At 44.8% G+C, this 22,519-nt stretch overlaps 1 protein-coding gene across 1 annotated transcript in view; it reads right to left on the bottom strand.

Moving 5' to 3' along the window:
- Positions 1-268: 268 nt before the first annotated feature.
- The window catches only part of DNER (delta/notch like EGF repeat containing), a 311,380-nt gene continuing 289,129 nt past the window's right edge, over positions 269-22,519 (bottom strand). Inside the window, exons 11-13 of the mRNA XM_082690792.1 lie at positions 16,856-16,987; positions 7,518-7,764; positions 269-1,281 (exon numbers count right to left, since the gene is read on the bottom strand). Of these exons, the coding sequence (XP_082546918.1) occupies positions 1,170-1,281; positions 7,518-7,764; positions 16,856-16,987 (491 nt within the window). The 3' untranslated portion in view covers positions 269-1,169. The remainder of the gene's footprint in view (positions 1,282-7,517; positions 7,765-16,855; positions 16,988-22,519) is intronic.

Raw genomic sequence — 22,519 nt, 5'->3', positions numbered from 1 at the left:
GTCCTACGTCAGGCTCCCTACTCAGCAGGGAGCCTGCTTCTCCCTCTGCCTCTCTCTGTCTGTGTTTCTCAGGAAAAAAAATAAAATCTTAAAAAAAAAAAATAAGGAAGGTAAGGATGGTTTCCTGGCAATTAGGAGATCAGGAGGACCAGGAGGGCAAAGGGAGAGGCTCCTTGGCATAGTTAAAATGTGAAAAACAGTGAGACTGACCAGCAGTAGCAAACCCAAAATGTGTTCTATGATTTTAAAAGAACGAGAGACAAGTGCATCCTGGACTTGGTACATTTATTCAATATTCTGTGAAATTAGCAAGAATCAGAAGAAGCACATATCAATGCAATACAGCCACAGACGTGTCCTGGATATAAATAAAGATGCACTATGAGAAGTACTCACTACGGAACTAGGACTCTCTTATATTGACTACCTCTTAGCAACAAACAACGCCAATGCAAATTTAACTTACTCACAATAGAAAAACCTTGACTCCTAAAAGGAAATATAGATTCGGTGCGATTGTAATTTGCCTCACGAGGCCCTCTCGCTGCACGATTTCAAGGCCTGGCTTGACGACTGTTACGAAAATGACAAGAACGAACTCAAGAGAACATTTCCGCAAGGTTCAACGAAACAGTGCAGAAATAAGTTACTTACCCATGCACAGAATAAGGCAAAGGCTAATTTCAATCGGGTTAGGAATAGTAAATGCAACTAGTCTCTGGTTCACAAAACAAACATTTCAGACTTTGTTTAGGTTAACGGGTATACTGTTATATGGGTCATACTCTACATGTGTTTCCTAACTACTCAGAAAGCCGGCACTCACACGTCACATGGAAACTTCTCCTCAATTAGACTATTCTCTGCAACAGCCACAGAAAGCCAGCTGCGTTTCCTGATGGCATCTACCATGGGGACAGCACACACTAGTCAAAGCATACAGTTTAAAGAGCTGAAAGTACATTAAAACGTAGTCTATGGGTTTCACAAATTTCGTGTTTTTAAAATATTTTTTCCAAACTAAAAGCTGCAGAAAATTAGTTCCTCGATATTCTCCCGAAAACTTTTGCGCAGCTACCATTTCAAATTTCTTAAGCTTTTTATTTTCTTAAAAATATTTAAATGAGGGTAGTATCCTATCTTTTTGAAAAATAACCCCCCAAAAAAGATTACAAATCTTTCGTTTTGATCAGTGTGACCAGGGGTTTGTCGTCGGGGCTGTAGTCCTCGTAGGCGATGGGGGTCACATCATACATCGCAGGCCGGGATTTCTTTCCAAACCTGAAACCAGAGGGGAGAGAGGACCCCAGTTAGAGGAACAGTGGATCTCAAGTCCTGTGAAAGGCACATAGCGAGAATAACTTAAACGGGCGCCTGGGTGGCTCAGTGGGTTAAGCCGCTGCCTTCAGCTCAGGTCATGATCTCAGAGTCCTGGGATCGAGTCCCGTATCGGGCTCTCTGCTCAGCAGGGAGCCTGCTTCCTCCTCTCTCTCTGCCTGCCTCTCCATCTACTTGTGATTTCTCTCTGTCAAATAAATAAATAAAATCTTAAAAAAAAAAAAAAAGAATAACAATAAAAATACCCTAAGAAAAACATTCTCTTGCAAGCACAGAAATTTAAGAGATCTGGATATCACCACTGAACGAGTACACGTGTTAGTCTCCAGTGCAGGGAGTAAAAAAAGGATTTCATGAGACGTGGAGTCCAAATGAATGTTGAAGCTTCTAGGCTAAATCCTGGCAAAGCAGCCTGGCCTGACAGCTCTACGGTAGGTTTTAAGACACATATCTGTCTTTTCCTTCTGAGAGCCATTAACTATCTGGAGATAGTTACATCCATTCTAGGGCCTGGGGACTTATAGGAAGGCTAGGAATGCTCAGAGGTCATTTGAGGTCCCAACATGAGAAGAAGGGCAGAGAGAGGAAAGGACTTCAGAGAAGATGTTTGTCCATGATACTCAACACCCATCATCCAACGCCATCCACCTGTTCTTCCCCACACCCCATGCACACACAAGCCATTGTTGTTTTTTGGTCTTTGGCTTTTTTCCTCTGAGCTCAAGCCATTGTCCCAAAAGATCTGTGTATGCCTAAATCCTCTTAGCAGCAGGACTGATGCCCGGAAGCCAGGGGTGTCAAAATCCATTTTCAGAACTTCCTGCCAAACCAGTCTGAAGATGGAAGATTTTTAACATAAATTCAACCTCTGGGTGGTCTCTTCCCATGGAAGGCCTCACCTTCCCTCAAGTCCCTGGGGTACCATATCATTTAAACAATCTTCCACATTTACCTACTACGCCTCCTCCTTGGAGAGACCACATTTTTTAACCGTTTTAAGTCCAATGAGGTTCAAAAAAGAAACATGTAAGGAACCTTACATTTTAAAAAGCCTGGTAGGATGCACCCCAAAGACTTCAAAGGGCTTATTTACTATGGCTTTCAGCCTACCTCCCCAGCCCCCACTCCTTTTCCCTCTGCTATCTTGGAAAGCCAGTCTTCCACAGAATGAGAAGTACAACAGAATGAGAAAGGAGGAAATGCAGTCTCCATTGGATCTTTTGTTTTTTTTTTAAACATTCATCAATCCTTTGTTCTGATTCACTCAAGATTTACTGGTCTTCGGGGGCACCAAGGCACAAACTGTGCCAGGTGCGTACCAGGCAAAATGCAGACTTACAGAGTTAATGCATTCTGCCACCAAGAAAACCAAGGATAGTACCATAAGATGAAAAAGCCTTCAATGCAATCATGTCTGAAACATGCACCCTCGCTGGTGCGTGCTTGCATCGAGCTGGAGTCCAGCCTATGGTCTGTGTATCTAAATGGAGCAGGGCCAGCATCATCTGAGATTGGGGAAAGGGAAAGTGCAAAGCCACCTGGATCCTAACACATTCTCTCTAGGCCGAAACTTTTGGAAGTTACTTTAAGGGGCAAATATTTTGACAATCTCTTTCTCATAAAACAGCTAGATTCGTTGGTAACAATACACCACCAATAATATGATTCATCTCAAAAGTCAGGCAATCCCAGGGAAAATCCCTCTGGATCCTCACAAAGGTGTCATGGGACAGTTTCCTGGGGGAACTCGGACGGGAGGGTTAGCAAATCACAGATTGCCTTCTAATCAGTCGGTTGGCCAAGAGGAAAATTTTTAAGTAACTTGATAGGCTGACTGTGTGTTTAAAATATCCATTTTATTTTTATATGACTTCACAGTTTGAAGAAGAATCTGTGTCTCCAAAACCTAGAAGGTTAAATGCCTCCATGTTACGCAATCTGCCAACCAACTATCATTCAAAGGGCTGTCCTCTTAAATTGTCAGCACGGGGCTGAATATTGACAAGGCAGGTTTGAGGACAGGTGTTTCAGACCCACTGAGCATGACGAGGCAAGTGCTGAAACCAGTCGCGAGGAGACACGTGGCCACCATACTTGCACGGAGTCAAACAAAGAACGAGAACCTTGTTTCGTGTTTAGGCAAGTCACGGGCTGTGTGCATGGTGCTAATGAGATCAGCTCCAAACCAGTACGGGTCACAAGGTATAATGCTCGTTACAAAGGTAACCTGGTTTTAAAGCACTACCTTGGAGCTGGAATCCCTGTGCTATGACTTAACTAGCTCCTTACATGTTTATTCAACCAAATTCCTTAGGTGACACACAGACTTCCACACACAGTGCAGTATCCACCGCTTAGAAGAAAAATGGCTTTTAAAACACAATAAAACAAGGGGTGCCTGGGTGGCTCAGTCGGTTAAACATCCAACTCATGGTTTTGGCTCAGGTCATGATCTCAGGGTCCTGAGATCAAGGCCAGTGCCAGGCTCTGAGCTCAGTGTGCAGTCTGCTTGTCCCCCTGCCTCTGCTCCTCCCCCTGTTCAATCTCCTTCTCTCTCATTCATGAATAAATAAAATCTTTAAAACACAATAAGATGAAACAGGACTTTCCTTGAATCTCCTACACCTAACACAGGAACAAGCTCATATCTAGTAAAAAAAAAATAAATAAATAAAATGTATTCCTACTTAAATTTTTAATCCCAACAGCTTTTTATATTCTTTTAGCGTCTCAAAATTGGGTGGATGTTAAGAAATAAGCTAATTCCCATAGAATTCCATTTAAACTTTCAGGCATCAAACCAATGTAAGAGCTTACCTGTGTCATGGCCTGAGTATTTATTTATTCCTTCAAATAAGACACAGGGTTTTTTTTTTTTTTTTCTTATCACAAAGATACGTTTTAAATGTAAAGAGCAAATTTGGAAAATAGAGAAAATTATCATGGAGACCAGGGGTTAACAAAGTATAGAGCCTGTAAGCCAATTATAGCCTCTTGCCTGTTTTTAAATAAAGTTTTATTGGAACGCAGTTGAGCCCCCTTCAAAATGCATCTCTGCTACTTTGATACTCCAAAGGCAGAGCTAAGTAGTCATAGAGACCCAGGCAATGTAAGGTCTGTAAATTCTAAGAGATTTGGCAGGCCCTCGATGAAGATTGGAAGACTCGCCCATGGTCCCTCTCTCCAAAGGATTTAGCCTAGTGTCCAGCGGTGGCGACCAAAACTGGACGCCGTAATTCAAGTGCTGGCAATAGCAGCATTCCTGTCACTGACATCTCAAACATACCCAATGACAAGTCTTGTACACCGTATCTCACTACAAGGTACTGCAAACCAGTTGTGAGGCAGATCAAAGAACTTGCATTCTTCTAGTTCATACTGTCCTGGAAGTCAAGAGATAAAACACCACGCAGGGAACGCAGATGGACCTGACCTTGAGAAAGGCCCAAACTCCAAGGTGCTATTTGAGAAAACAAGACTGGGTCCTTTCACAGCTGTTCTGTTGTTGTGTTCTGCGATCAGACACTTAGAGCTGGGGGAGCAAAGAGTAACCTCCCGGAGATGGGACCTCGCTCCAGGGTGTGAAAGAACTATCCACTCCCGCTGCTCATTTGCAAACTCTCTCCAGCCTGAGCAAAGCAGCCACAGGACAGGGGACTCTTGACGAGAGAGAGAAAAGGGAGCACAGGTGTCAACCAAGCGCTGGCGTCAGAATCGCCAGACCCTTCCTCAGTCCCTCGGGTATGTCACAGGCGACCCACTCGGATTCGTCCCGTGTGGCAGCTAAGCCGCAGTCATTCCGGTCCAGTGTCACCCCCGGGCCAGCAGCTGGGAGACAGGCTGTGAAAGGGGCCTTAGCTCTAGGTCACTGCTAGAAACCAGGGAGGAGGTAATATCTTTTTCTTTTTTTTTTTTTAATATTTTATTTTTATTTATTTGACCGAGAGAGAGCTCAAGTAGGCAGAGAGGCAGGCAGAGAGAGGAAGGGAAGCAGGCTCCCTGCTGAGCAAAGAGCCCGATGCGGGGCTCGATCCCAGGAACCTGAGATCATGACCCGAGCCGAAGGCAGAGGCTTTAACCCACTGAGCCACTCAGGTGCCCCGGTAATATCTTTTTCAATGCCTTTCTAGGGTTTCCAGGATAAGGGAGTGGAAAGGCACCAGAGACCCAGCCAGGACCTCGCGGGAGCCATGCTGTAGAAACCACAGGTCATAGCTGAATAAACATTTATAAGGGAATGTTCCAGATATCTGGGAAGGTATTGTATTGACTTCAATGGTTTTATCTGCAGTCACTGGTGCATGGAGGAGCTTTTCGGTTGGGAATTCTGCAGAAAATATTTTTGATAAAAATCGGCACCAAATAAGAACCAGGTTTGTAAATGCTTTCAAGTTTATTCTTTCTTTCCAAGACTATGCAGTTAAACATCCTCCGAGCAGGCTATGTAAGCAGGAAGCTCAGAGAAATCTATCTTAAACTATTCTGGGGCTGAAATAAAATACTCCTCTTGAACACAAAGAATCTTAGCCAGAGGTCCCTCTGGGGTCCCAATGCATCCCAGTATAATGCCCCCAATTCTGCTCCTTCCTGGTGAACTCAGCACCCTGGGGAATGGAGAGAGAAGGCTCTTGAGCAACAGAGAAGCTTGTCTTCTCTCCTCTCCTTTTTCCATCTCCCGTCCGGGCCCCTTACGAGACTGCCGCCTTAGAATGAAGCCACCTGTCAGGCATGTCAAGACACCATACACCAACCCCGAACAGAGACTGTCCTTCAAAAGACAGACCTCAAATTCAAGTAAGCCAAGCCCACTATGTGCTGGACCCTGAGGAAAGGCCCTTTATGTACTGGTCAAGGTAGGAGTCAAATCAACAAGGCTGGCAGGGATTGGTCTCTGGGCTTCCCGGAGGCCGTGTTGGCAAGCTTGCCCTGGAGAGTCAAGGAGCCGCCACCGCATGGGTCCCGACTTGGAAGGAGATGCACCTTCCCCTTCTCTTTCACAGTTCTAGAAGTAAGGTGGGTGCAGCTCTCAGAAAAAAAGGTACCCTTGTCCCACCTGGCATTGGGGCAGCTGCCCCATGCCTCGCAATCTCTCTCCCTCCAGTGGCTCCTCTCCCTGAAGAATAAGGCTGGACTTTTGCTTCCACCAAGGTGGCAAGATTCCAGTCAGATGGGAGTCTTGGGTTTGGAGATTTCTCACGAAGAAGGCAAACTTTCTGAACCTCTCAGTTTCTATGCTATTCGGATGGATTTTGGATCTGCGTATGTTTTGAGCAAGACTAGTATACCATGTCTCAGCCAAGGTCATGCAGCTACTGGTTCTTGTGAGCCCCAATCTTAAGCCACCAAGTTCATCCCACTCTTGCCTACTGCCCAGACTTTCTGAATTGTTTGCTTTACATTGTTCTAGCAATTGAAAGAAGAGATAGCTGTCCTTTAACAAACACTGTCGTGATTGTTCAGGTAGTAACTGTCCTTTCCAGAAGTCAACAAAATGTTAGATTAGCTGATTTTTTTAGTGTTATAATAGAGAAATAAATATGGTGTTATTGGCTTGTATAATTTAATTTGATTGCCTTAACCCTCTAAGCAGGGGGACTTATGTCTTTTTTTCAGTTGAGGGAACCATGTTTGTGGAGGCTTGACTGGTCTGTGTGAAAGCGAGTCAGGTAATGGGGTAGCTGGAACTCACGCTGTGGTACCACACTCCCTTCTTGTCTCTCTAGCAGTCCTTCCTCCAGAAAAGGACACCATGTTATAGGATATGAACACTGACAGCAGAATGACAGCTGTTTGTCTCTCCTGAAGAAAGCCCCTAAATCAAAGGTTATTTCTATCCAGGCTGTTTGAAGAACGTAGCTAGAGACATTCCAAAAAGCAGCCATCAAAAAAATGTTTCCTACACCATGATTAAGAATCGGCTATTTCCAGCGCAGATAAACACAAATTAAATGAATGAATGCATCCAATAAAAACAGAAAGCTAGCAGCAAATGCAAAGAGGCTGCTTACAAAGCAGCTTCATTGTCCTCCCCCCAGGCGAAACCTCTGCTTTCGTCTGTCAAATCTTCTTTGCAGGTGCGCAGTCCTGTTCACAACATCACCCCATCCCGGGAATGCACAGGTGGAAGTGGGATCTCCCTCAGCCCTGATCCCCCTACGCCCCCTCCCCCCGCAGCCCACCTGGCATGCCGGATGGAGGCGATGGCGTTGCTGAACTCGCTGTCAATGCTGCGACAGTTATAGAACTCCTCGTAGGCTGGCCTGGAGGAGCCCTGGTACTCGATGCGGCTGATGCGGCAAATGCCCACGATGAGGATGATCAGCATCAGGATGAAGGCCACGCAGAGGGCCCCGATGATGATGTACAGGGAGTGCCGGGGCATGTTGGTGAGACTTTCCGCCATGTGGCCCGACTTCCACTGGAGATCTGAGGCAAAAATAAGCAAACGACTGAATGTGAGCCATGACCTTTGGAATGGGGAGGTCTTCGCTGTCCTTGCTTTGGCAACCCAAGATGTAAGGGCTGTCCAAACTGGGAAGAATTCTTTTCCATGCATAACCCAGATCAAAGGCTAATGCCCTTAACATATAAAGGCATCTTATAAATCATTAAGAAAAACCAAAAACACACCATAGGAAAATGGGCAAAGCTTATAAAAAAGAATCCACCAAAAAATAAAAGTAGAAGAGTATTCAGTTTCATAGTTCTCCAAGAAGGCAATTCCTCTATCAGTTCCCAAATATTATCTCAGATTTTTGAGAACCACAGTTGACATGGGCACAGACGTGAGGACGTGTGAATCAATACAAGGCCCCCTGCGCAGACTTCATGGAGTATCTTTTGATCCAGAAATTCCAATTTCTAGAATGTGTACTAGGGAAATGATCCTATAAATGCATAAAGCTCTATGTACAAGGATGTTCATCTCAGCATCCCAATTTTTGAAATGTTAAATGCTCAGTTATTACACATTTCAAAACAGTTCATTAAGTAAGCATGACCCCCAAGTATTCACCACTCAAAGTTAATACTGTTCAAAGCTAATAAAGTTCATGTTGAACCCTTTTTACTTTACATTTTTTCAAGTTGTTTTTTTTTTTTTTAAAGAAAGAAAATGTTACAGCTTCTAGCCAGAGGTCCAATCCCATACCCTCTCCACACCCCACAAGCCCAAAAACAATTTATAAAGGTCAAAAAATGGGAAGGCACCTAAATAGTCAGTTCTCAGTGAGCTGGAGAGATGATTTCGTTCTAACAAAATTATAAAAGCAGTGGACCGAACAGGACCTAGCCATAGGGTACAGTCACACGTGAGCTCTGTCTATCCACACACTGAAAAGATCAAGACAGGATGAGAGGACTGATGAATATTTGGTGTCTTCCTACTATGTTAAGTCTTTGAAAACATCACACTTAATCATTATGACTGGGGCACGTAGGTGGCTCAGTGGGTTAAAGCCTCTGCCTTCAGCTCGGGTCATGATCTCAGGGTCCTGGAATCGAGCCCCGCATCGGGCTCTCTGCTCGGCGGGGAGTCTGCTTCCTCCTCCTCTCTCTCTCTGCCTGCCTCTCTGCCTACTTGTGATCTCTGTCGGTCAAATAAATAAATAAGTAATTTTTAAAAAATTATTATGACCAACTGAAGATGCATTATTTTCTCTCTCTCCACTTGACGGGAAATTGGTATCACTAGCTGGATGAGTTCAAGTCCAGATCCAAATCCTTAGCGTCTGCCCCACACAGCCACACGTGAAGAACAGAGATCATTGGGAGGCAGGGTTATAAGCCATTGTTACTTCCTTCATTCCACTTCTCAGTCTTTTCCAGCTTTTTTCAAAGGAATAACATAGTCCTTTTATAAGAATATTTTATAAAAAATCAATAAGTTATTGGAAGAAAACATCCATGGAATTATCTTCCAGCGCAATAGTAGAAGTGTGGGCCTTAGGACCACACCAGCCTTGCTGTCAGTCCCTGCTGTGACATTTACCCAACCTCCCTGAGACTTGGTTTCTTCATTTACAGGATGAAAATAGCAACAGGTACCCCTGTCTTTCAGCACTGTCCTCTGAAGCTTATGCTGTGAGCTCGGGATTACTGAGCACAGCCTTGCGCCCTTTCAAAAAGCACCAGTCTGTGGGCACCTGGGTGGCTCAGTGCGTTAAGCCTCTGCCTTCGGCTCAGGTCATGATCTCAGGGTCTTGGGATTGAGTCCCGCATTGGGCTTTCTGCTTGGCAGGGAGCCTGCTTCCCCCTTCTCTCTCTGCCTGCCTCTCTGCCTACTTGTGATCTCTCTCTGTCCAATAAATAAATAAAAATCTAAAAAAAAAAATATTTAAAAAAAAAAGCACCAGTCTGTCTGAGTAGGAAAATAAATGGAAGAAGGCAACATAATCTCCCGCCCGGAAGAGGTCAAGAGTGCCCAGTTATGTCTGTCCTGTTTGTGGGCCTGCACACACGTGGAATGTTCTGGATGATGTGAACAGGCCTGGAAGTTTTGGCAATAAAAAGGGCTAGATAAGACCAGAGAGAAGTGAAACTCATGTGGGAAGAGGAGGCTGTCTCTATGTGACTCACAGCTGCACCAGCCTCATGCCATTATTCACACATTAGGACCCCAGGTGCCCGGAAATGGGATTCAGAGGTGGGTGTGGAAGGGCCTGTCTTCCCACAAAATGCTCAGACTCTTCTCACCAAGCCATGCACTGTGAGAGTTTTGCAATCTCCGGGTACTCAGATCCTCCTCTTAGCTACATCCTCAGTGGCCACGGACCCCAAGAACCAGCTCTTCTTTACCTTGAAAAGTGACAGTCGGAGGAAGAGCACGGGCAGATCCCCAAGCAAAGGCCAAGTGTGCAGAGCCCTTTCCTAGAAGCCTAATGGGAAGAGGGCCCTGATGGCTCCTGGAAGTTTGAGAAGAATGAGATGAATGAAGTGTGTTTGCCTCCAGATCTTTCGACTCCTGAGTTTTTACCAAGACCCCTGAGGTCTGGTTTGGCCACCCGAGGCTGCCTGCCCAAGCTCACGAAGCCCATACCGCTGAGAGGCTGACTATTAGAGCATTCACTGCTCCAGCCGAATGACCTCACAGATGGGCATATGGACCGGCATAAATCACGGCAAGGGAATGATCACCGTGGATGGGAGAAGGTGTTTTGTGAGCTCGAACTAAGCCTCCATCGCAGGTCACAGCCCCTTCATTTGGCAACACCTGGTGCACATGGAGAGAGACGCTCATTTTTCTGGCTGGAAGAGGAGCATGACTCACTTGGTTTCCCTGTATTTCAACATTCTATGAAAAATTCAGTTGTAGGCTGCAGTCCAATGCTCAGAGTACGCTCTGACACCCATCTAGCGTCAACACAGCCAAGCCAGCCCTGTTTCCCCTCCGGCTGGGTAGAGGGCTCCACTCCGATCCCCGTGGCAGGGCCACACGAGTTCTCAATGAGCCCTCATAGTTGACGCCTGCCTTCATGTAAATAGCCCCACATGGTGTCAACCCTATATCCACAGCGAGTGCACAACCTCTTGGCCACTAAAGACGATGACACCGGGTTACACGCTCTGCACAGTGTCCCAGGCCTGAGCTGCCCACACTGCTTGCATTTCTGATCAACCGTTCTACTTCCCCAAACTCTCCTTCCAGGCTGCTGGAACTTTTGGGAGAACTTTCTCGAAATGCCTCCAAAAAGCTCTGCTTCCCCCCTCCCTAACCCCTGCTCCTTTTTTTTTTTTTTTCTCCCCCTACCTTACTGTCAGCTAACACTTTTCTGATAGAAGTGAGTGTGGCTGCTGAACACACTAACCAGGCTGGAACTGGGCTGGATCTGATTCCTGGGTCTGGAAGCCGAGAGTGAATCTGCACCAGGTGGCTGCGGCTGCGGCTGCCGCCTCCGGTCCCAACAGAAGTCCGAAGACCCTCGTGAGCCTAGTGCTTTGCTGCGTCCCAGGAGTTCGGTCGCATGAATCCCTTACTACAGGCCAGCTCCAGCGCAGCCCAGGGAGGAACGGTGCACCAGAGTGTGCTGGCTGGATTCATCCCATCGGCTCAAGCAGGTGCATGACTTAGAACACACAGACTGTTCTGGGAAAAATGTCATGCTATGGTCTGCTGGACCAGTTGTATTTACTTTTCAACTAAATTCATTTCTGGGTTTTGTATTTTTCAATGTGTTTTTGCATGAACACTTCAATCGGCCCTAAACAAAGCACCCTGAGCAAAGTAGAGAAGCTGGGCTTGGAGCAGCTGCTCAAGGGGATAGAGGCCTTTTGGGGCCAGGCTGAGGATAAAACCAGACCAACCTCCACTCCACCAAAAGGGTTGTCAAGAGACTTGAAAATTTCACTCTAAAACATACTGCCTGTATCTGGTTTTTAATTTACCTACATGAATGTAGCCAGTGTAGTTGATGTGTTCACCTGTGTTACATAGAAAGAGAGAGTGTATGCTGTGTAGACATCAGACAGCCAGATGATTTTGAGACCATCTGCTGCTAGATTCCTTGAGAGGAGCAATTTCAAATTACCTTCTGTTTTCTATACCTAAAAGTTATCTGGACAAGCAAGGCAGCCAATGAGATTGGAAAATATTAACAGCTCTCATTAGTCTTCAGAAGAGGAAGACGTAGGAAAGGAATAGAAAGAAGAGCTCACCTCCTTTATAGGATCCGTTTGCTGAACAACCATTAATTTGGCACCTACTATGTACTAGGCATCATGCTGGGTTCCAGGATATAGAGTGAGGGAAAGTAGACAGTTGGCTTTAGAAGCCCCCGGTCTTTTGAGGGGTACAGGAACAAAAAAAAAATGGTCACAAAGTAGCGGCAGACGTACAAGTGTGCCAAGCCAATGAAGGACCACCTCTGCAGTGCTACTGGCAAGGACAAGAGGAAATGCCATCTCACCAGGGAGTCAGGAGAGCTCCAGGGGTGAGGGTCTGCAGGAAGCTGGGCTCCACGGGTATGCAGGTATCAGTGAGGGACAGGGGAGAGCAGAGGGAACAGGGTGCCAGGCCAAGACCTGGGAGGAGGTGGGGAACAGGACAAGAGAGTGGAAGGGGAACAGAGTGGCCACTGGCGGGAGCAAGCCAGAGGCTGTTGGAGCAAGGAAGGAATCTCCCTCGCGGGTCCCACAGGCCCCAGTGTGGCCTTCAGTCTTTACTCTTCAAGACAAGCTTGGCACTGGCAGGGATGGAAGCAGTGGTGGGAAGGAGGGTCTCAGTGTTCAGATTTGTGCTTGGAAAAGACACCCCTCCACTTGCAGCCCCGTGGAGGAAGCCGAGGACATGATGCGAAGGGAAACAGTTCAGATCCAGAAGGATAAATACCGCATGAGCTCACCTATACGTGGAATCTAACGAGAAAAGCCACCTGAATTCATAGTAACAGAGAGCACAACGGTGGTTGCCAGAGGCTGGGGGATGAGGCAAAGGGGAGATTAAAAAACAGCAAGAAAGGAGCTAGAATAGTGATTGCCAGGGGCTGCGGGAAGGGGTCACGGGGAGTTATCGTTTAATGGGGTCAGAGTTTCGGCTTTTCAAGATGAAAAGAGTTACGGAGATGGATGATGGGGAGGGTAGCACACAGGTTGGATGTACTCAGTCCCACGGAACTATACACTTAAAAGGATCAAGATGGTTAATTTTACGTTATGTGTATTTTGCCACAATAAAAAGAACTGAACAATTTTTAAAAAGGAAAGAGGCTATGTATTTTTAGAAAACTAAAAGAAAATAAAAGATGCCTCTGGCTGCATATAAAGAAAGGGTTAGAGGCTAGACGGGGGGCCACATGGGGTTACCCCAGTGAGGGAGATCTGCCTAAGCCAACATGGATACACATTCTATATATCATTCAGCAGAAAAACGAGATGCTAAACAGGATGTATAGAACGGTCCCATTGGTGTAGGAGGGAATGAGGACTTACAAAATTGACTGGATACATCTGGAAATAGACCCAAAAAATGGCTAATGACTGTTACCTTGGGGGAGCGAAGAGGAGGTCTGGAGGAGGTGGAAGATTAATTCATTTTATTTTTAAAGTATCCTGGTTTATACGAAAATGAGAACCAGAGAACCCAACCAATTTGTATGATAAGGACTTTCCGTGTAACATAAGCATTTCATGGGTATCTTCAACCATTACGAAATTCCATGCATTCTGGGGAGGAGAGTCCCAAGATGTCCATGTAGACTCCTTCTGGGCCCCTTCCCTGGGTTCCTAGAGCAGCCTGAAGAAAACCTACAGCGACCCCACCCCATATCGTGACTCCCCCACATCCCCCCCGCCACCATGGATTATTTATTATTTATTATTTATTATTTATTTATTTTGCTACATTAATCTTTACCTCCTGGGCCTAGTGTTCAATATTTAATAGTAGGAGGCCCTTGATTATTGGTTGGCCTATTCACCTATTTGTCAACTGCAGAACACCATTAATTTAATAGTTTAACCATAGATTCAACTCTTCATTGTCCTTTACTGTCCAGCTGTTCTTGGTCAGCAAGACTGACTGCAACTCTAACTGTATAAACCTCACAGCTCCTACACAGATGATACAAAACAGCACTACAGAAACATATATAGGAATTGTGTTAGATCTTGACTCTAGGAAGGTAAAATTTTTATTGAAACCCAAAAACAAAATTGTTGTCAGTCCCAAGTTGGTAAGAATGGATGGCAGATCATGAAAATTCTCCCTAGCTGTTTTGTTACTTTCCAGGACTTGGGGTTTGCATTTGTTTCAGAGTAATGATGAAACACTAGAGCTATTTAAATGATCCTTTTAGATAGTTCTGGATCAATTTTCTGGGTGGCTTTGGTAAATCGATATGGTCAGCTAGATTTTTGCTCCTTATTACCGATCAGGGAACAGTTTGCCTCTAAAAGGGCAAATTTCTAGGAAACATTCACTATTGGGTTAGTCAATGTGCAGAGGAGACAGCTGTGCTTAAATCTAAAAACTCCAGACACAGGGCAGTGCACAGGCAAAAGCCCTGAAGGCAGGAACAAACTTGACCTGTCCACAGAAGAGAAAACAGGACAATGTTTTGGCTGAAACAGACTAAGCAAGAGAGGGAGGCAGACAATGTGGCCTCTGGAGGAAGAGGTCAGACTGATCAGAGGTTACTTTACCACTGTTTTGACAACTCTGAAGGCATTTGTGCTATGTAGCTATGTGGGTTACAGTTCTCCCTCTTCTCTGTGCACGTCAGAGCCTTCCCACTGGGATCTACCCACCTGACCTTGGACCTCCCAGGCACTCTCCTCTCCTGGTCCTTGGGTCCATCCCATTTGATTCAGATCCAGTTCTCTAGATGCTGGCCACCAGTTGCAGTTACATGTCATTACATATCATGGCAGACCTCAGCTGCACATTCTCCATTCTTACACTCAGGTCAAGGGTGGAAGCATCCAACACCCAGACCTCGCAGAGCTTAATCTGTGATGACGTTGATTTTAGCACCTTTAACTGCCCGGCTAGCTCAGTCGGTAGAGCATGAGACTCTTGATTTTAGCACCTTTGGTCTAATGGAGAGGTGCAACTGAGATCACCAAATGGAAAGTGCTCTTCTGGGCAAACAGAGAGCCCTCGTGTGGACCAAGAGGTGTGATGGGCCCCCTCACACCTGGCCACTCAGTGTGACCCACGCCCTGGGCATGCATCATCTAAAAAGACAGCTGTCAAAGGTAGGTCCTTCCAAGGTGGAGCTCATGGTATATGAGCCACAGCAAATTGCATTTATTTAGTGCCTACTGCATAGCAGAAGTCTGTACATATTCACCTCACAGTATCTTCCCATCACCATCTTATAAGTGAGAATGACAAGGCCCCAAGAGGTACATTTTCTTTGTCCAGGTCACATGATGGAGCTAGAATTTGAAGCCAACTTTTACCCTTTCAATTATTCCATCTTTGTGTATCTTTTGCCTATATCATCATCATTGGAGAAATAAAATTTCAATTTTTTACAATTATGTTGCCTTGCTTAAAAACTTTTTAAGGGCCTCTTGTGTATTCCTGACTTTTTATCCATACCCTCCTATCCATTTATTTTCATAATTAAGATTTAAAAGTTATAAATAGGTATTACTCTGCCCCAAGGCACAATCTTTATCATTTCCAACAGCATTGCCAAATTTCAGAATGAAAACTGGTCCCATTTTATGGGTAAACAAACTGAGGCGTGGCATAATTCAATGCAGCCACACAATGAGTGTCCTGCTAGGGAAAGAACCACAGTCCTGCTGATCCAAGTCTGAGATGCTTTCCAACAACAGATTCCACCCAACTGGACTTAACATCCTACACCAGCTTGTAGCCATTGGCCTTCTGACCATAGAATCCCTTTCTGTGTCCTTCTTCAACAAGACAGGACTTCCCGCCCATCTTCAGCAAAGCCATTTTGGTCCTACGACCACTCTTTCCAGGGGTGCTTAGGAAAGTCAATGATGGGAAGACCAGAAAACAATGACTTTTTTCCCTCTGAAGCTCTGAGACAAAGAGTAAGCAGGGAGGAGCCCAGAGAGCGTTACTGGTCAAACTGGTTTTGGAGAATGTGGCCCCTACCTCAGGCCCATACTGGGAAGGAGATAGGCCCAAGTAGGTGCTGCTGGACCACCCACGGGAGGTCGTTCTTGAAACACAGAACAGAGGCGAGGCCACAGCAGGCCAGCTCCAGAAGGAGACAGATGGACAGACAGACAGGGGTATGCATATGTTTTTGCCTCCTCCCAAACTCGCAGAGCAGAGAGCCATCTCTACCCGAAGAAAAGGGCGGGGGTGCCGAGAGAGGCCAGGAGCGGGACCTAATGGAAGATTCACAGCCCTGATGAATTTCAGTGAGAAGAAAACCCCTTCCAGGGTTGAATTTTTCAGTTTCGCAAATAGCTGGAAAACCGAACTCCACAGAGCTTCTCGTGTTCCCCTCTATCCTATAGATCTCCCTCCATCTCCTCAGATCCATTCATTTAATACATGAAATCTTGATTATGACATTTTCAAGCTTCGGTGGGCTTATCTTTAAGAGAGAATCTTCACTCTCTGCAGCTTGAAACATTTTTCCGATTTCCTTTTACCCTCATCCTTGCTGGACTGTTCTCCAGGCAATGGATGGAACCTAACACGTTTGAAGATGCTTGAAGACATAAATGCAGAGTGAGTTTCTATTCTGTGTGTTTTTGCATGTTTTTAACACAAAGACTCTTTTTTGTGATACGATTCTAATGCTCCTCTGTTCGGCACATTTTTGGCTGTCTTAGGAGCCGTGAACTCTGGATGACATCTGCACATTCCCATCCCAGCAGAAAGGCTGGATTCAGACTCAGGAAGGAGGGGGAAGGGCACAGAACAACAAGCAAAGGTACTCCTCTGGGACTCGCGGGGGCACGGGTGACTCAGGTTAGCTCTCTGGCTCACCGCCCATCTGTTGCTGACAGGGGCCACCTGGGTATGCTCAGCATCCTCTTCTCATTGAATGAATATTCGAGGTTAAATACCAGCAAAAATACTTACGGATCTCGCAGTTTGCACCCACCCAGCCGTGGGGGCAGTGGCAGGTGTAACCATTGGGCTGGTCCAGGCAGGTGCCGGCGTGATGGCAGGGGTTACTGTCACATTCATTTATGTCGATGTCACACTCGTCACCTAGAGAGATAAAGAAACACGGTGATGACAGCTGCCTGCCCCAGCGGCACTGTCACCCATCACTGCTCCGGCCAAGCGGCGATCTGAAGCCAGGGTGATGGTCTCTAGCAATGGAGCCCAGTTGGCTGTGTACATAGAGTGTGACACTCTCCCCAAAATGCCAGACAAGGGACCTTTTGCCTAAGCAAACTAAAAAAGAAAAAAAAAAAGGTACTCATCAAAACAATCTCCTTTAGTCAAGTCAAATAGTTAACTGAGGCTGATTCTTATGTCTGAATAAACCTTTTGAGGTTGATGGGAAAAGCGAACTGGGGTTCCTGATTTTTTTTTTAACTCGATTTTATTTTGAATGTCATCTGCTAAACCTTCTTATTTATTTTTCTGAAACTCCAGAAAGCCAAAGACTCACAATTTGTGATATTTTTTTGTGGCCAAGTGTTTGAGTGTGTGAGCCTGGATATTTGACTATTTTCTGGATAGTTCTAGGGCACAGCTGTATGCCTCGCCAGAGTCAATTATGAACATTTGCTTCATTTTCCAAATGCCTGGCTATGTTTCTGGGAAAGATGAAAATGCAAAGGAAAAGCATCGGCGCCCCCTCATCCCCCCACCCTGCAAAGAAAAGACAGTTCTGAGATCCAGGGTTAGCCCAGCCCTGACTCAGCTTCCCCTGGGAAGCTCACGTTCACTCCAGCCGGTCTCTCCCCCATGATGAAGAAATGGAGCTCTTGACCTTATCTAGAACCAACATTCTAGGGCACCTCTGCCCACATCAGAGAGACTGGTTTAAACTAACAAACCAGACCATAGGCTGAAGTCATGGTGGTCCAAACACCAACTTACAGGAAACAGTTTGTTCTCACAAGTTACACAAACAAAGCCACTTTACCAAGTTTAAGCCATACTACGAGTTAATACAAGATGGGTATGTGTCTCGAATCGCAAGGCGTCTCATCAAATGAATGGACCAGGACACTTCAAATTGAGGCAATCTCTCTTAAGAGTTTGAAAAACGAGAGAAAGAAACTTTAAAAATATATCTCTGTTTGCTTAGAGACATGTAAAAAGTGATACTCAAAAAACAGAACAAACCAACCTCCCCTCCCCAGCACTGCTACAATCCTTGACTAAAGCCAAGGGCAAAATCAAGTATTTTGTCAGTTTTCAAAGGCAATGTTTCTGTGTACATGTGGAGAGTCACTTCTAGGCTTACTTAATTAGTATTAAAGTACTTTCCTCTCTGCTTGTGGTTTACCTCACATTTATAAAACCACCATATGTCACTCCCAGCCCATTTTAGAGCAGGAATCTCACGCTGATATATTTCGTGTCTGTTTCATTTCACGCTTGTTTCTTACCTGGCATCTGACTATTTTATTTTTAACTAAGTGAAATCTGTCGAATAAAACATTTACTACTTTGAGGCTCTCCTAGGTTGATTGTAATTCAGTAGTGTCTAAGTGAGTGTTTCCCACAATAAATATAGTCATTTACATCAATGGGAAAGACATGAAATTGATTGCCTCTCACTAACCTATTCCGAAGGTTGTCTTGCTATTAATGGGGCGATCGCTTTGAGCGTGAAAGGGCACAGACTAACCAATTACAGTCGGCATTCCGTGGCAGACTGGTTGAGGAGACATATAAACAAGAACGTGCTGAGAAACATGAAAAGGACTAAGTCAAAGGCCTTGACAAATATATATACACCAGTACTATTTTCCAACCATTTGTGAAGACAAGCTTAATTGAAGTATTTATTAGGCAATCGCTGTCTTGAGCTGGGCATCTGAAAACTCCACTTTCTTCAAGAAGATGCCCTGTTACTTTTGTAGCCACAGCTGCAGAAACAGCCTGACTTTTCCGTGACTCCACTTCCTGGCAAAACTCAAAAGCTCCCCTCTGCTCCACAAGTCCAATGTCAGCGTCAAACCCTTCTGATCCCCTAAATTCCGGGCAGTCCTAGAGCTAGTCCAGCCCATCTGTTCCTGCTCTGGTCCAGAGCTTTTTGGACCAGCGAGGTAAATGCCCAACCCAGGGTCCAGACTAACGCTAATGCATGTACTGGTTCTTGGATCTCCAAGGTGCGCTAATGTAGTTGGGAGAAGTCCGCAGTCTGTAAGTTAGTCTCCTCCTAGGCGCCCCCCAACTCCAAACTGGAAGGATTTGACAGAGATAGAGAATGATGGGGAAAATGGAATGAACCCATAGGTATGGATGAAATATCTAAAACCTGGGATCCAAAGGGCTGGGGTACCAGAGAGAGTCCCAAGCCTATCCTTGTCTGGATTTCTTCATCACTGGGCTCTTAGGGCCACACTAGGGATGGATTAAATGAAACCAGTTAATGATACAAACTCCATGCCAGTCTGAGATGCAAACAGCCAGCAGCTACTTCCACAGCACAGGTGCTCTGGCCAACCCCTGGGGAGACGCATGGTGCATGGCATAGGGATATGGATGGGGTGACTCGTGAGGCAAATTTTCAACCAAAAGACTCCCAAACATGACCGCTCTTCTCTGCCTTACAGGGATCATGCTTTCTGACATCAGTCTTACACAAGGTATTTGAAGATTTATTATAAGCCATGGAGAGTGACTCTGTTATATGTATATTCATTTGTATGTAAATTCATTTCAAGTTCCCCATAGTATGAGTATTACGTTTTTCTGTGCACCCTACCATTCCACTCAATCAATATGCATTCTGGCTTATTTTAGAAGAGTTCCTGGTGTATTATATCACCTTGCCTTACTCAGAGTTGACTTAATAAATCTTTATGCTTTTGCTGGCTTGAGCCAGATGACTTTTTTTGTTGACTCGCTTACTTTCTTTTTAATTCGAGTCAGGAAAAAAAATCAATTACTTTTAAATCACTGTTGTGCTTGAGTAACATTTGTAAAGAGAATACATAATGAAATTTCTACTTGACTAAGGCTGGAAATCGGAGTCTGAGCTTTAAATCTTTTACAATTGCTTTTCAATCTACTACTTTCTAAGAAGCAGTGTGTAGAGTAGGCATCAAAATTTGATAGTGTTTATGCAAATTTACACATGTGCTCTTTAATTCTGTATGCTTTACTCAGATCCATTAAAGTGAAAAAAAAAACTAAAAAATCACGGCTGTGAGTAAACCCTTTGATTAATACAGCCTACAATGAATGATATCAATGAAAATCATAATCAGAATACCGAGCATTAAATATAGAGCTACTGTGTGCCAGGTACGGGAATGGATACATTAACTATATCTCCTTCCTGCTTCCAGATACTTTATTCCAGATGAAATGAATGCTAAAAATTATCTGGAACTTCTTCCGCTGTGATGGAGTGACAGAAAGCTCTCTCTTGGCCTACCACAGTAAAGCAGATGAAATATATATTTAAAGAAAAACACTTTTAAGACATTAGGCAACAGGTAGTGCACCCAAGAGAAGGAAAACAGAACAGCTGAGTACCGTGATCGTCCTGGCTTCCTGCCTGCAGCCAACTGAGAGAGAACACAGTGTTTCCCTGAACCAAGGACAACTGGACTTTGTGGGAGACGAGGTAGCTGCAAGGTGTGGGACAGCGTCCCAAAGAAGAGAGAGCCAGTCAGAAAAAGAGCATTAGAGATGTCCTGCATCCCCTTGAGTTTGTTGCTGAATTCTGTGTGTGAGTACACTGGAACTCCATAGCCTTGGCAAACACCGTGATGCATGAGCAGTTCCCTAAGCTCGTAGAGGCCTGTGTTCAAAGTCTCCCAAGTCAAAAAACAGATATTTCATTGGTCACCCAGCGCTTCAGTGGAAAAAAGCAGCACCTCAGCCCTAGGGCATCTCTATCCTAGAGGAAAGGCGACCACAGACCCATTCCCCCCAAATAGAGAAACAAACCTTGAAAGGATCACTTATGCCAGCAAGTAACTTACATACCTGCCGGGGGGACAAAGGGGAGAAGGTGGGAAGGCCAGCACTTAAAAAAAGAAACACAAAAAACCCAAACACTCCATAACTCCCAAGGACCATCCATCCATCCACACAAGGCCTGTTAGCTGGGCAAAGAAAGAGGAATATGTAATCCATAACCGAAAGAAGTATCAGTCCAAAGACACAAGTTCAGAAATCATGGATGATGTTGAGTAAACAAGGAATTTGCTCAAAATGTGAAGGAAACCATGAACAAAATGAGGATAGAAATGAAAGATATAGAAAAGAACCAATGGAACATCGAGATGTGAAAAATACAGTGTCTGAAATTAAAGACAATGCTGGATGACTTTCACAGCAGACTAGATTCTGCAGAATAAATTAGTAAACTTGACAACAGTAATAGGAGCTAAATACACTGAGTCTCAGGGAAAAAAAAATTTTATTTTACACTCAGTAGAAACTCAGTGACCTGTTGTACAATTTTAAGTAGTCTAACAGATGTGATTAGAGTCCCAGGAAAGGGAAGTAGGGCATAAAATAATATTTGGTGGAATAATGGCTAAAAATTTTCCAAATCTGATGAAATTATAAAACCACAGATCCAAGAATTACACCAAATCCCAAGCAGGATAAACACCAACAAAATCACAGCAAGGAACATTGTGATTAATTTGTTAAAAGTCAGTAATCAAGGAAAAATCCTAAAAGCAGCCAGAATGAGATTTCTGCTTCCAAAACTGTGAGACAGAAATATTTTTCCTACTCTTCCAACAAGCAAAAACTCTCGACCTTATACAGAAAACAAACATGAGGGGCGCCTGGGTGGCTCAGTGGGTTAAAGCCTCTGCCTTTGCCTCAGGTCTTGATCCCAGGGTCCTGGGATAGAACCACACCATTGGGCTCACTGCTCAGGGGGGAACCTGCTTCTCCCTCTCCCTGCCACTCTGCCTACTTGTGCTCTCTATCTCTCTATCAAAAAAATAAATAAAATCTTTAAAAAAGAAAAGAAAAGAAAACAAACACGAGAAGACTCTGAGAGGTCAGGAAGAGACAGACTGGCAGGGAAACTCGGGACCCACGAAACAACGTGGCGGTGAACTCCTGAGTTTTCTTATGGCTTCTTATGTTCCAGACCAGATGTTGGAGAAGCCAGCAACTCAGGAGTGCCCAAAAGTCCATGGGGGGGGGGGGGGGGAACAAGGCCCAGCTACATAATATACTTACAAATACTCCATAGATCAAAGAGAAAATCTAAAGGGACCTAAACAAAACTGAATGAAAATGAAAATATGACATAAAATCTGTGGGACAGAGCCAAATAATATTTTTCTTTAAGATTTTATTTATTTACTTTAGAGAGAGAGAGAGTGAGAGAGAATCCCAAGCGGGTTCCATGATGAATGCAGAAGCTGAGATGGGGCTCGATCCCAGGACCCTAAGATCATCACTTGAGCCAAAAATCAAGAGCCACCCAGGTGCCCCCACAGCCAAAGAAGTGTTGAAGGGTGAATTTATGGCCCCAAATTATACACATGAGAAATAAGGAAGAGCCTCAAATCAATAATCTAATGTCTCCCCTAAACACCCTGGAAGAAAAGCAAAATAAACCCAAGCTGAAAA

This window comes from Mustela nivalis, assembly GCF_964662115.1.
Source record: "Mustela nivalis genome assembly, chromosome: 11".
Classification (NCBI taxonomy): domain Eukaryota; kingdom Metazoa; phylum Chordata; class Mammalia; order Carnivora; family Mustelidae; genus Mustela; species Mustela nivalis.
Note: the sequence above shows the minus strand (reverse complement) of the source record. Positions and strands in the feature narration are given on the sequence as shown.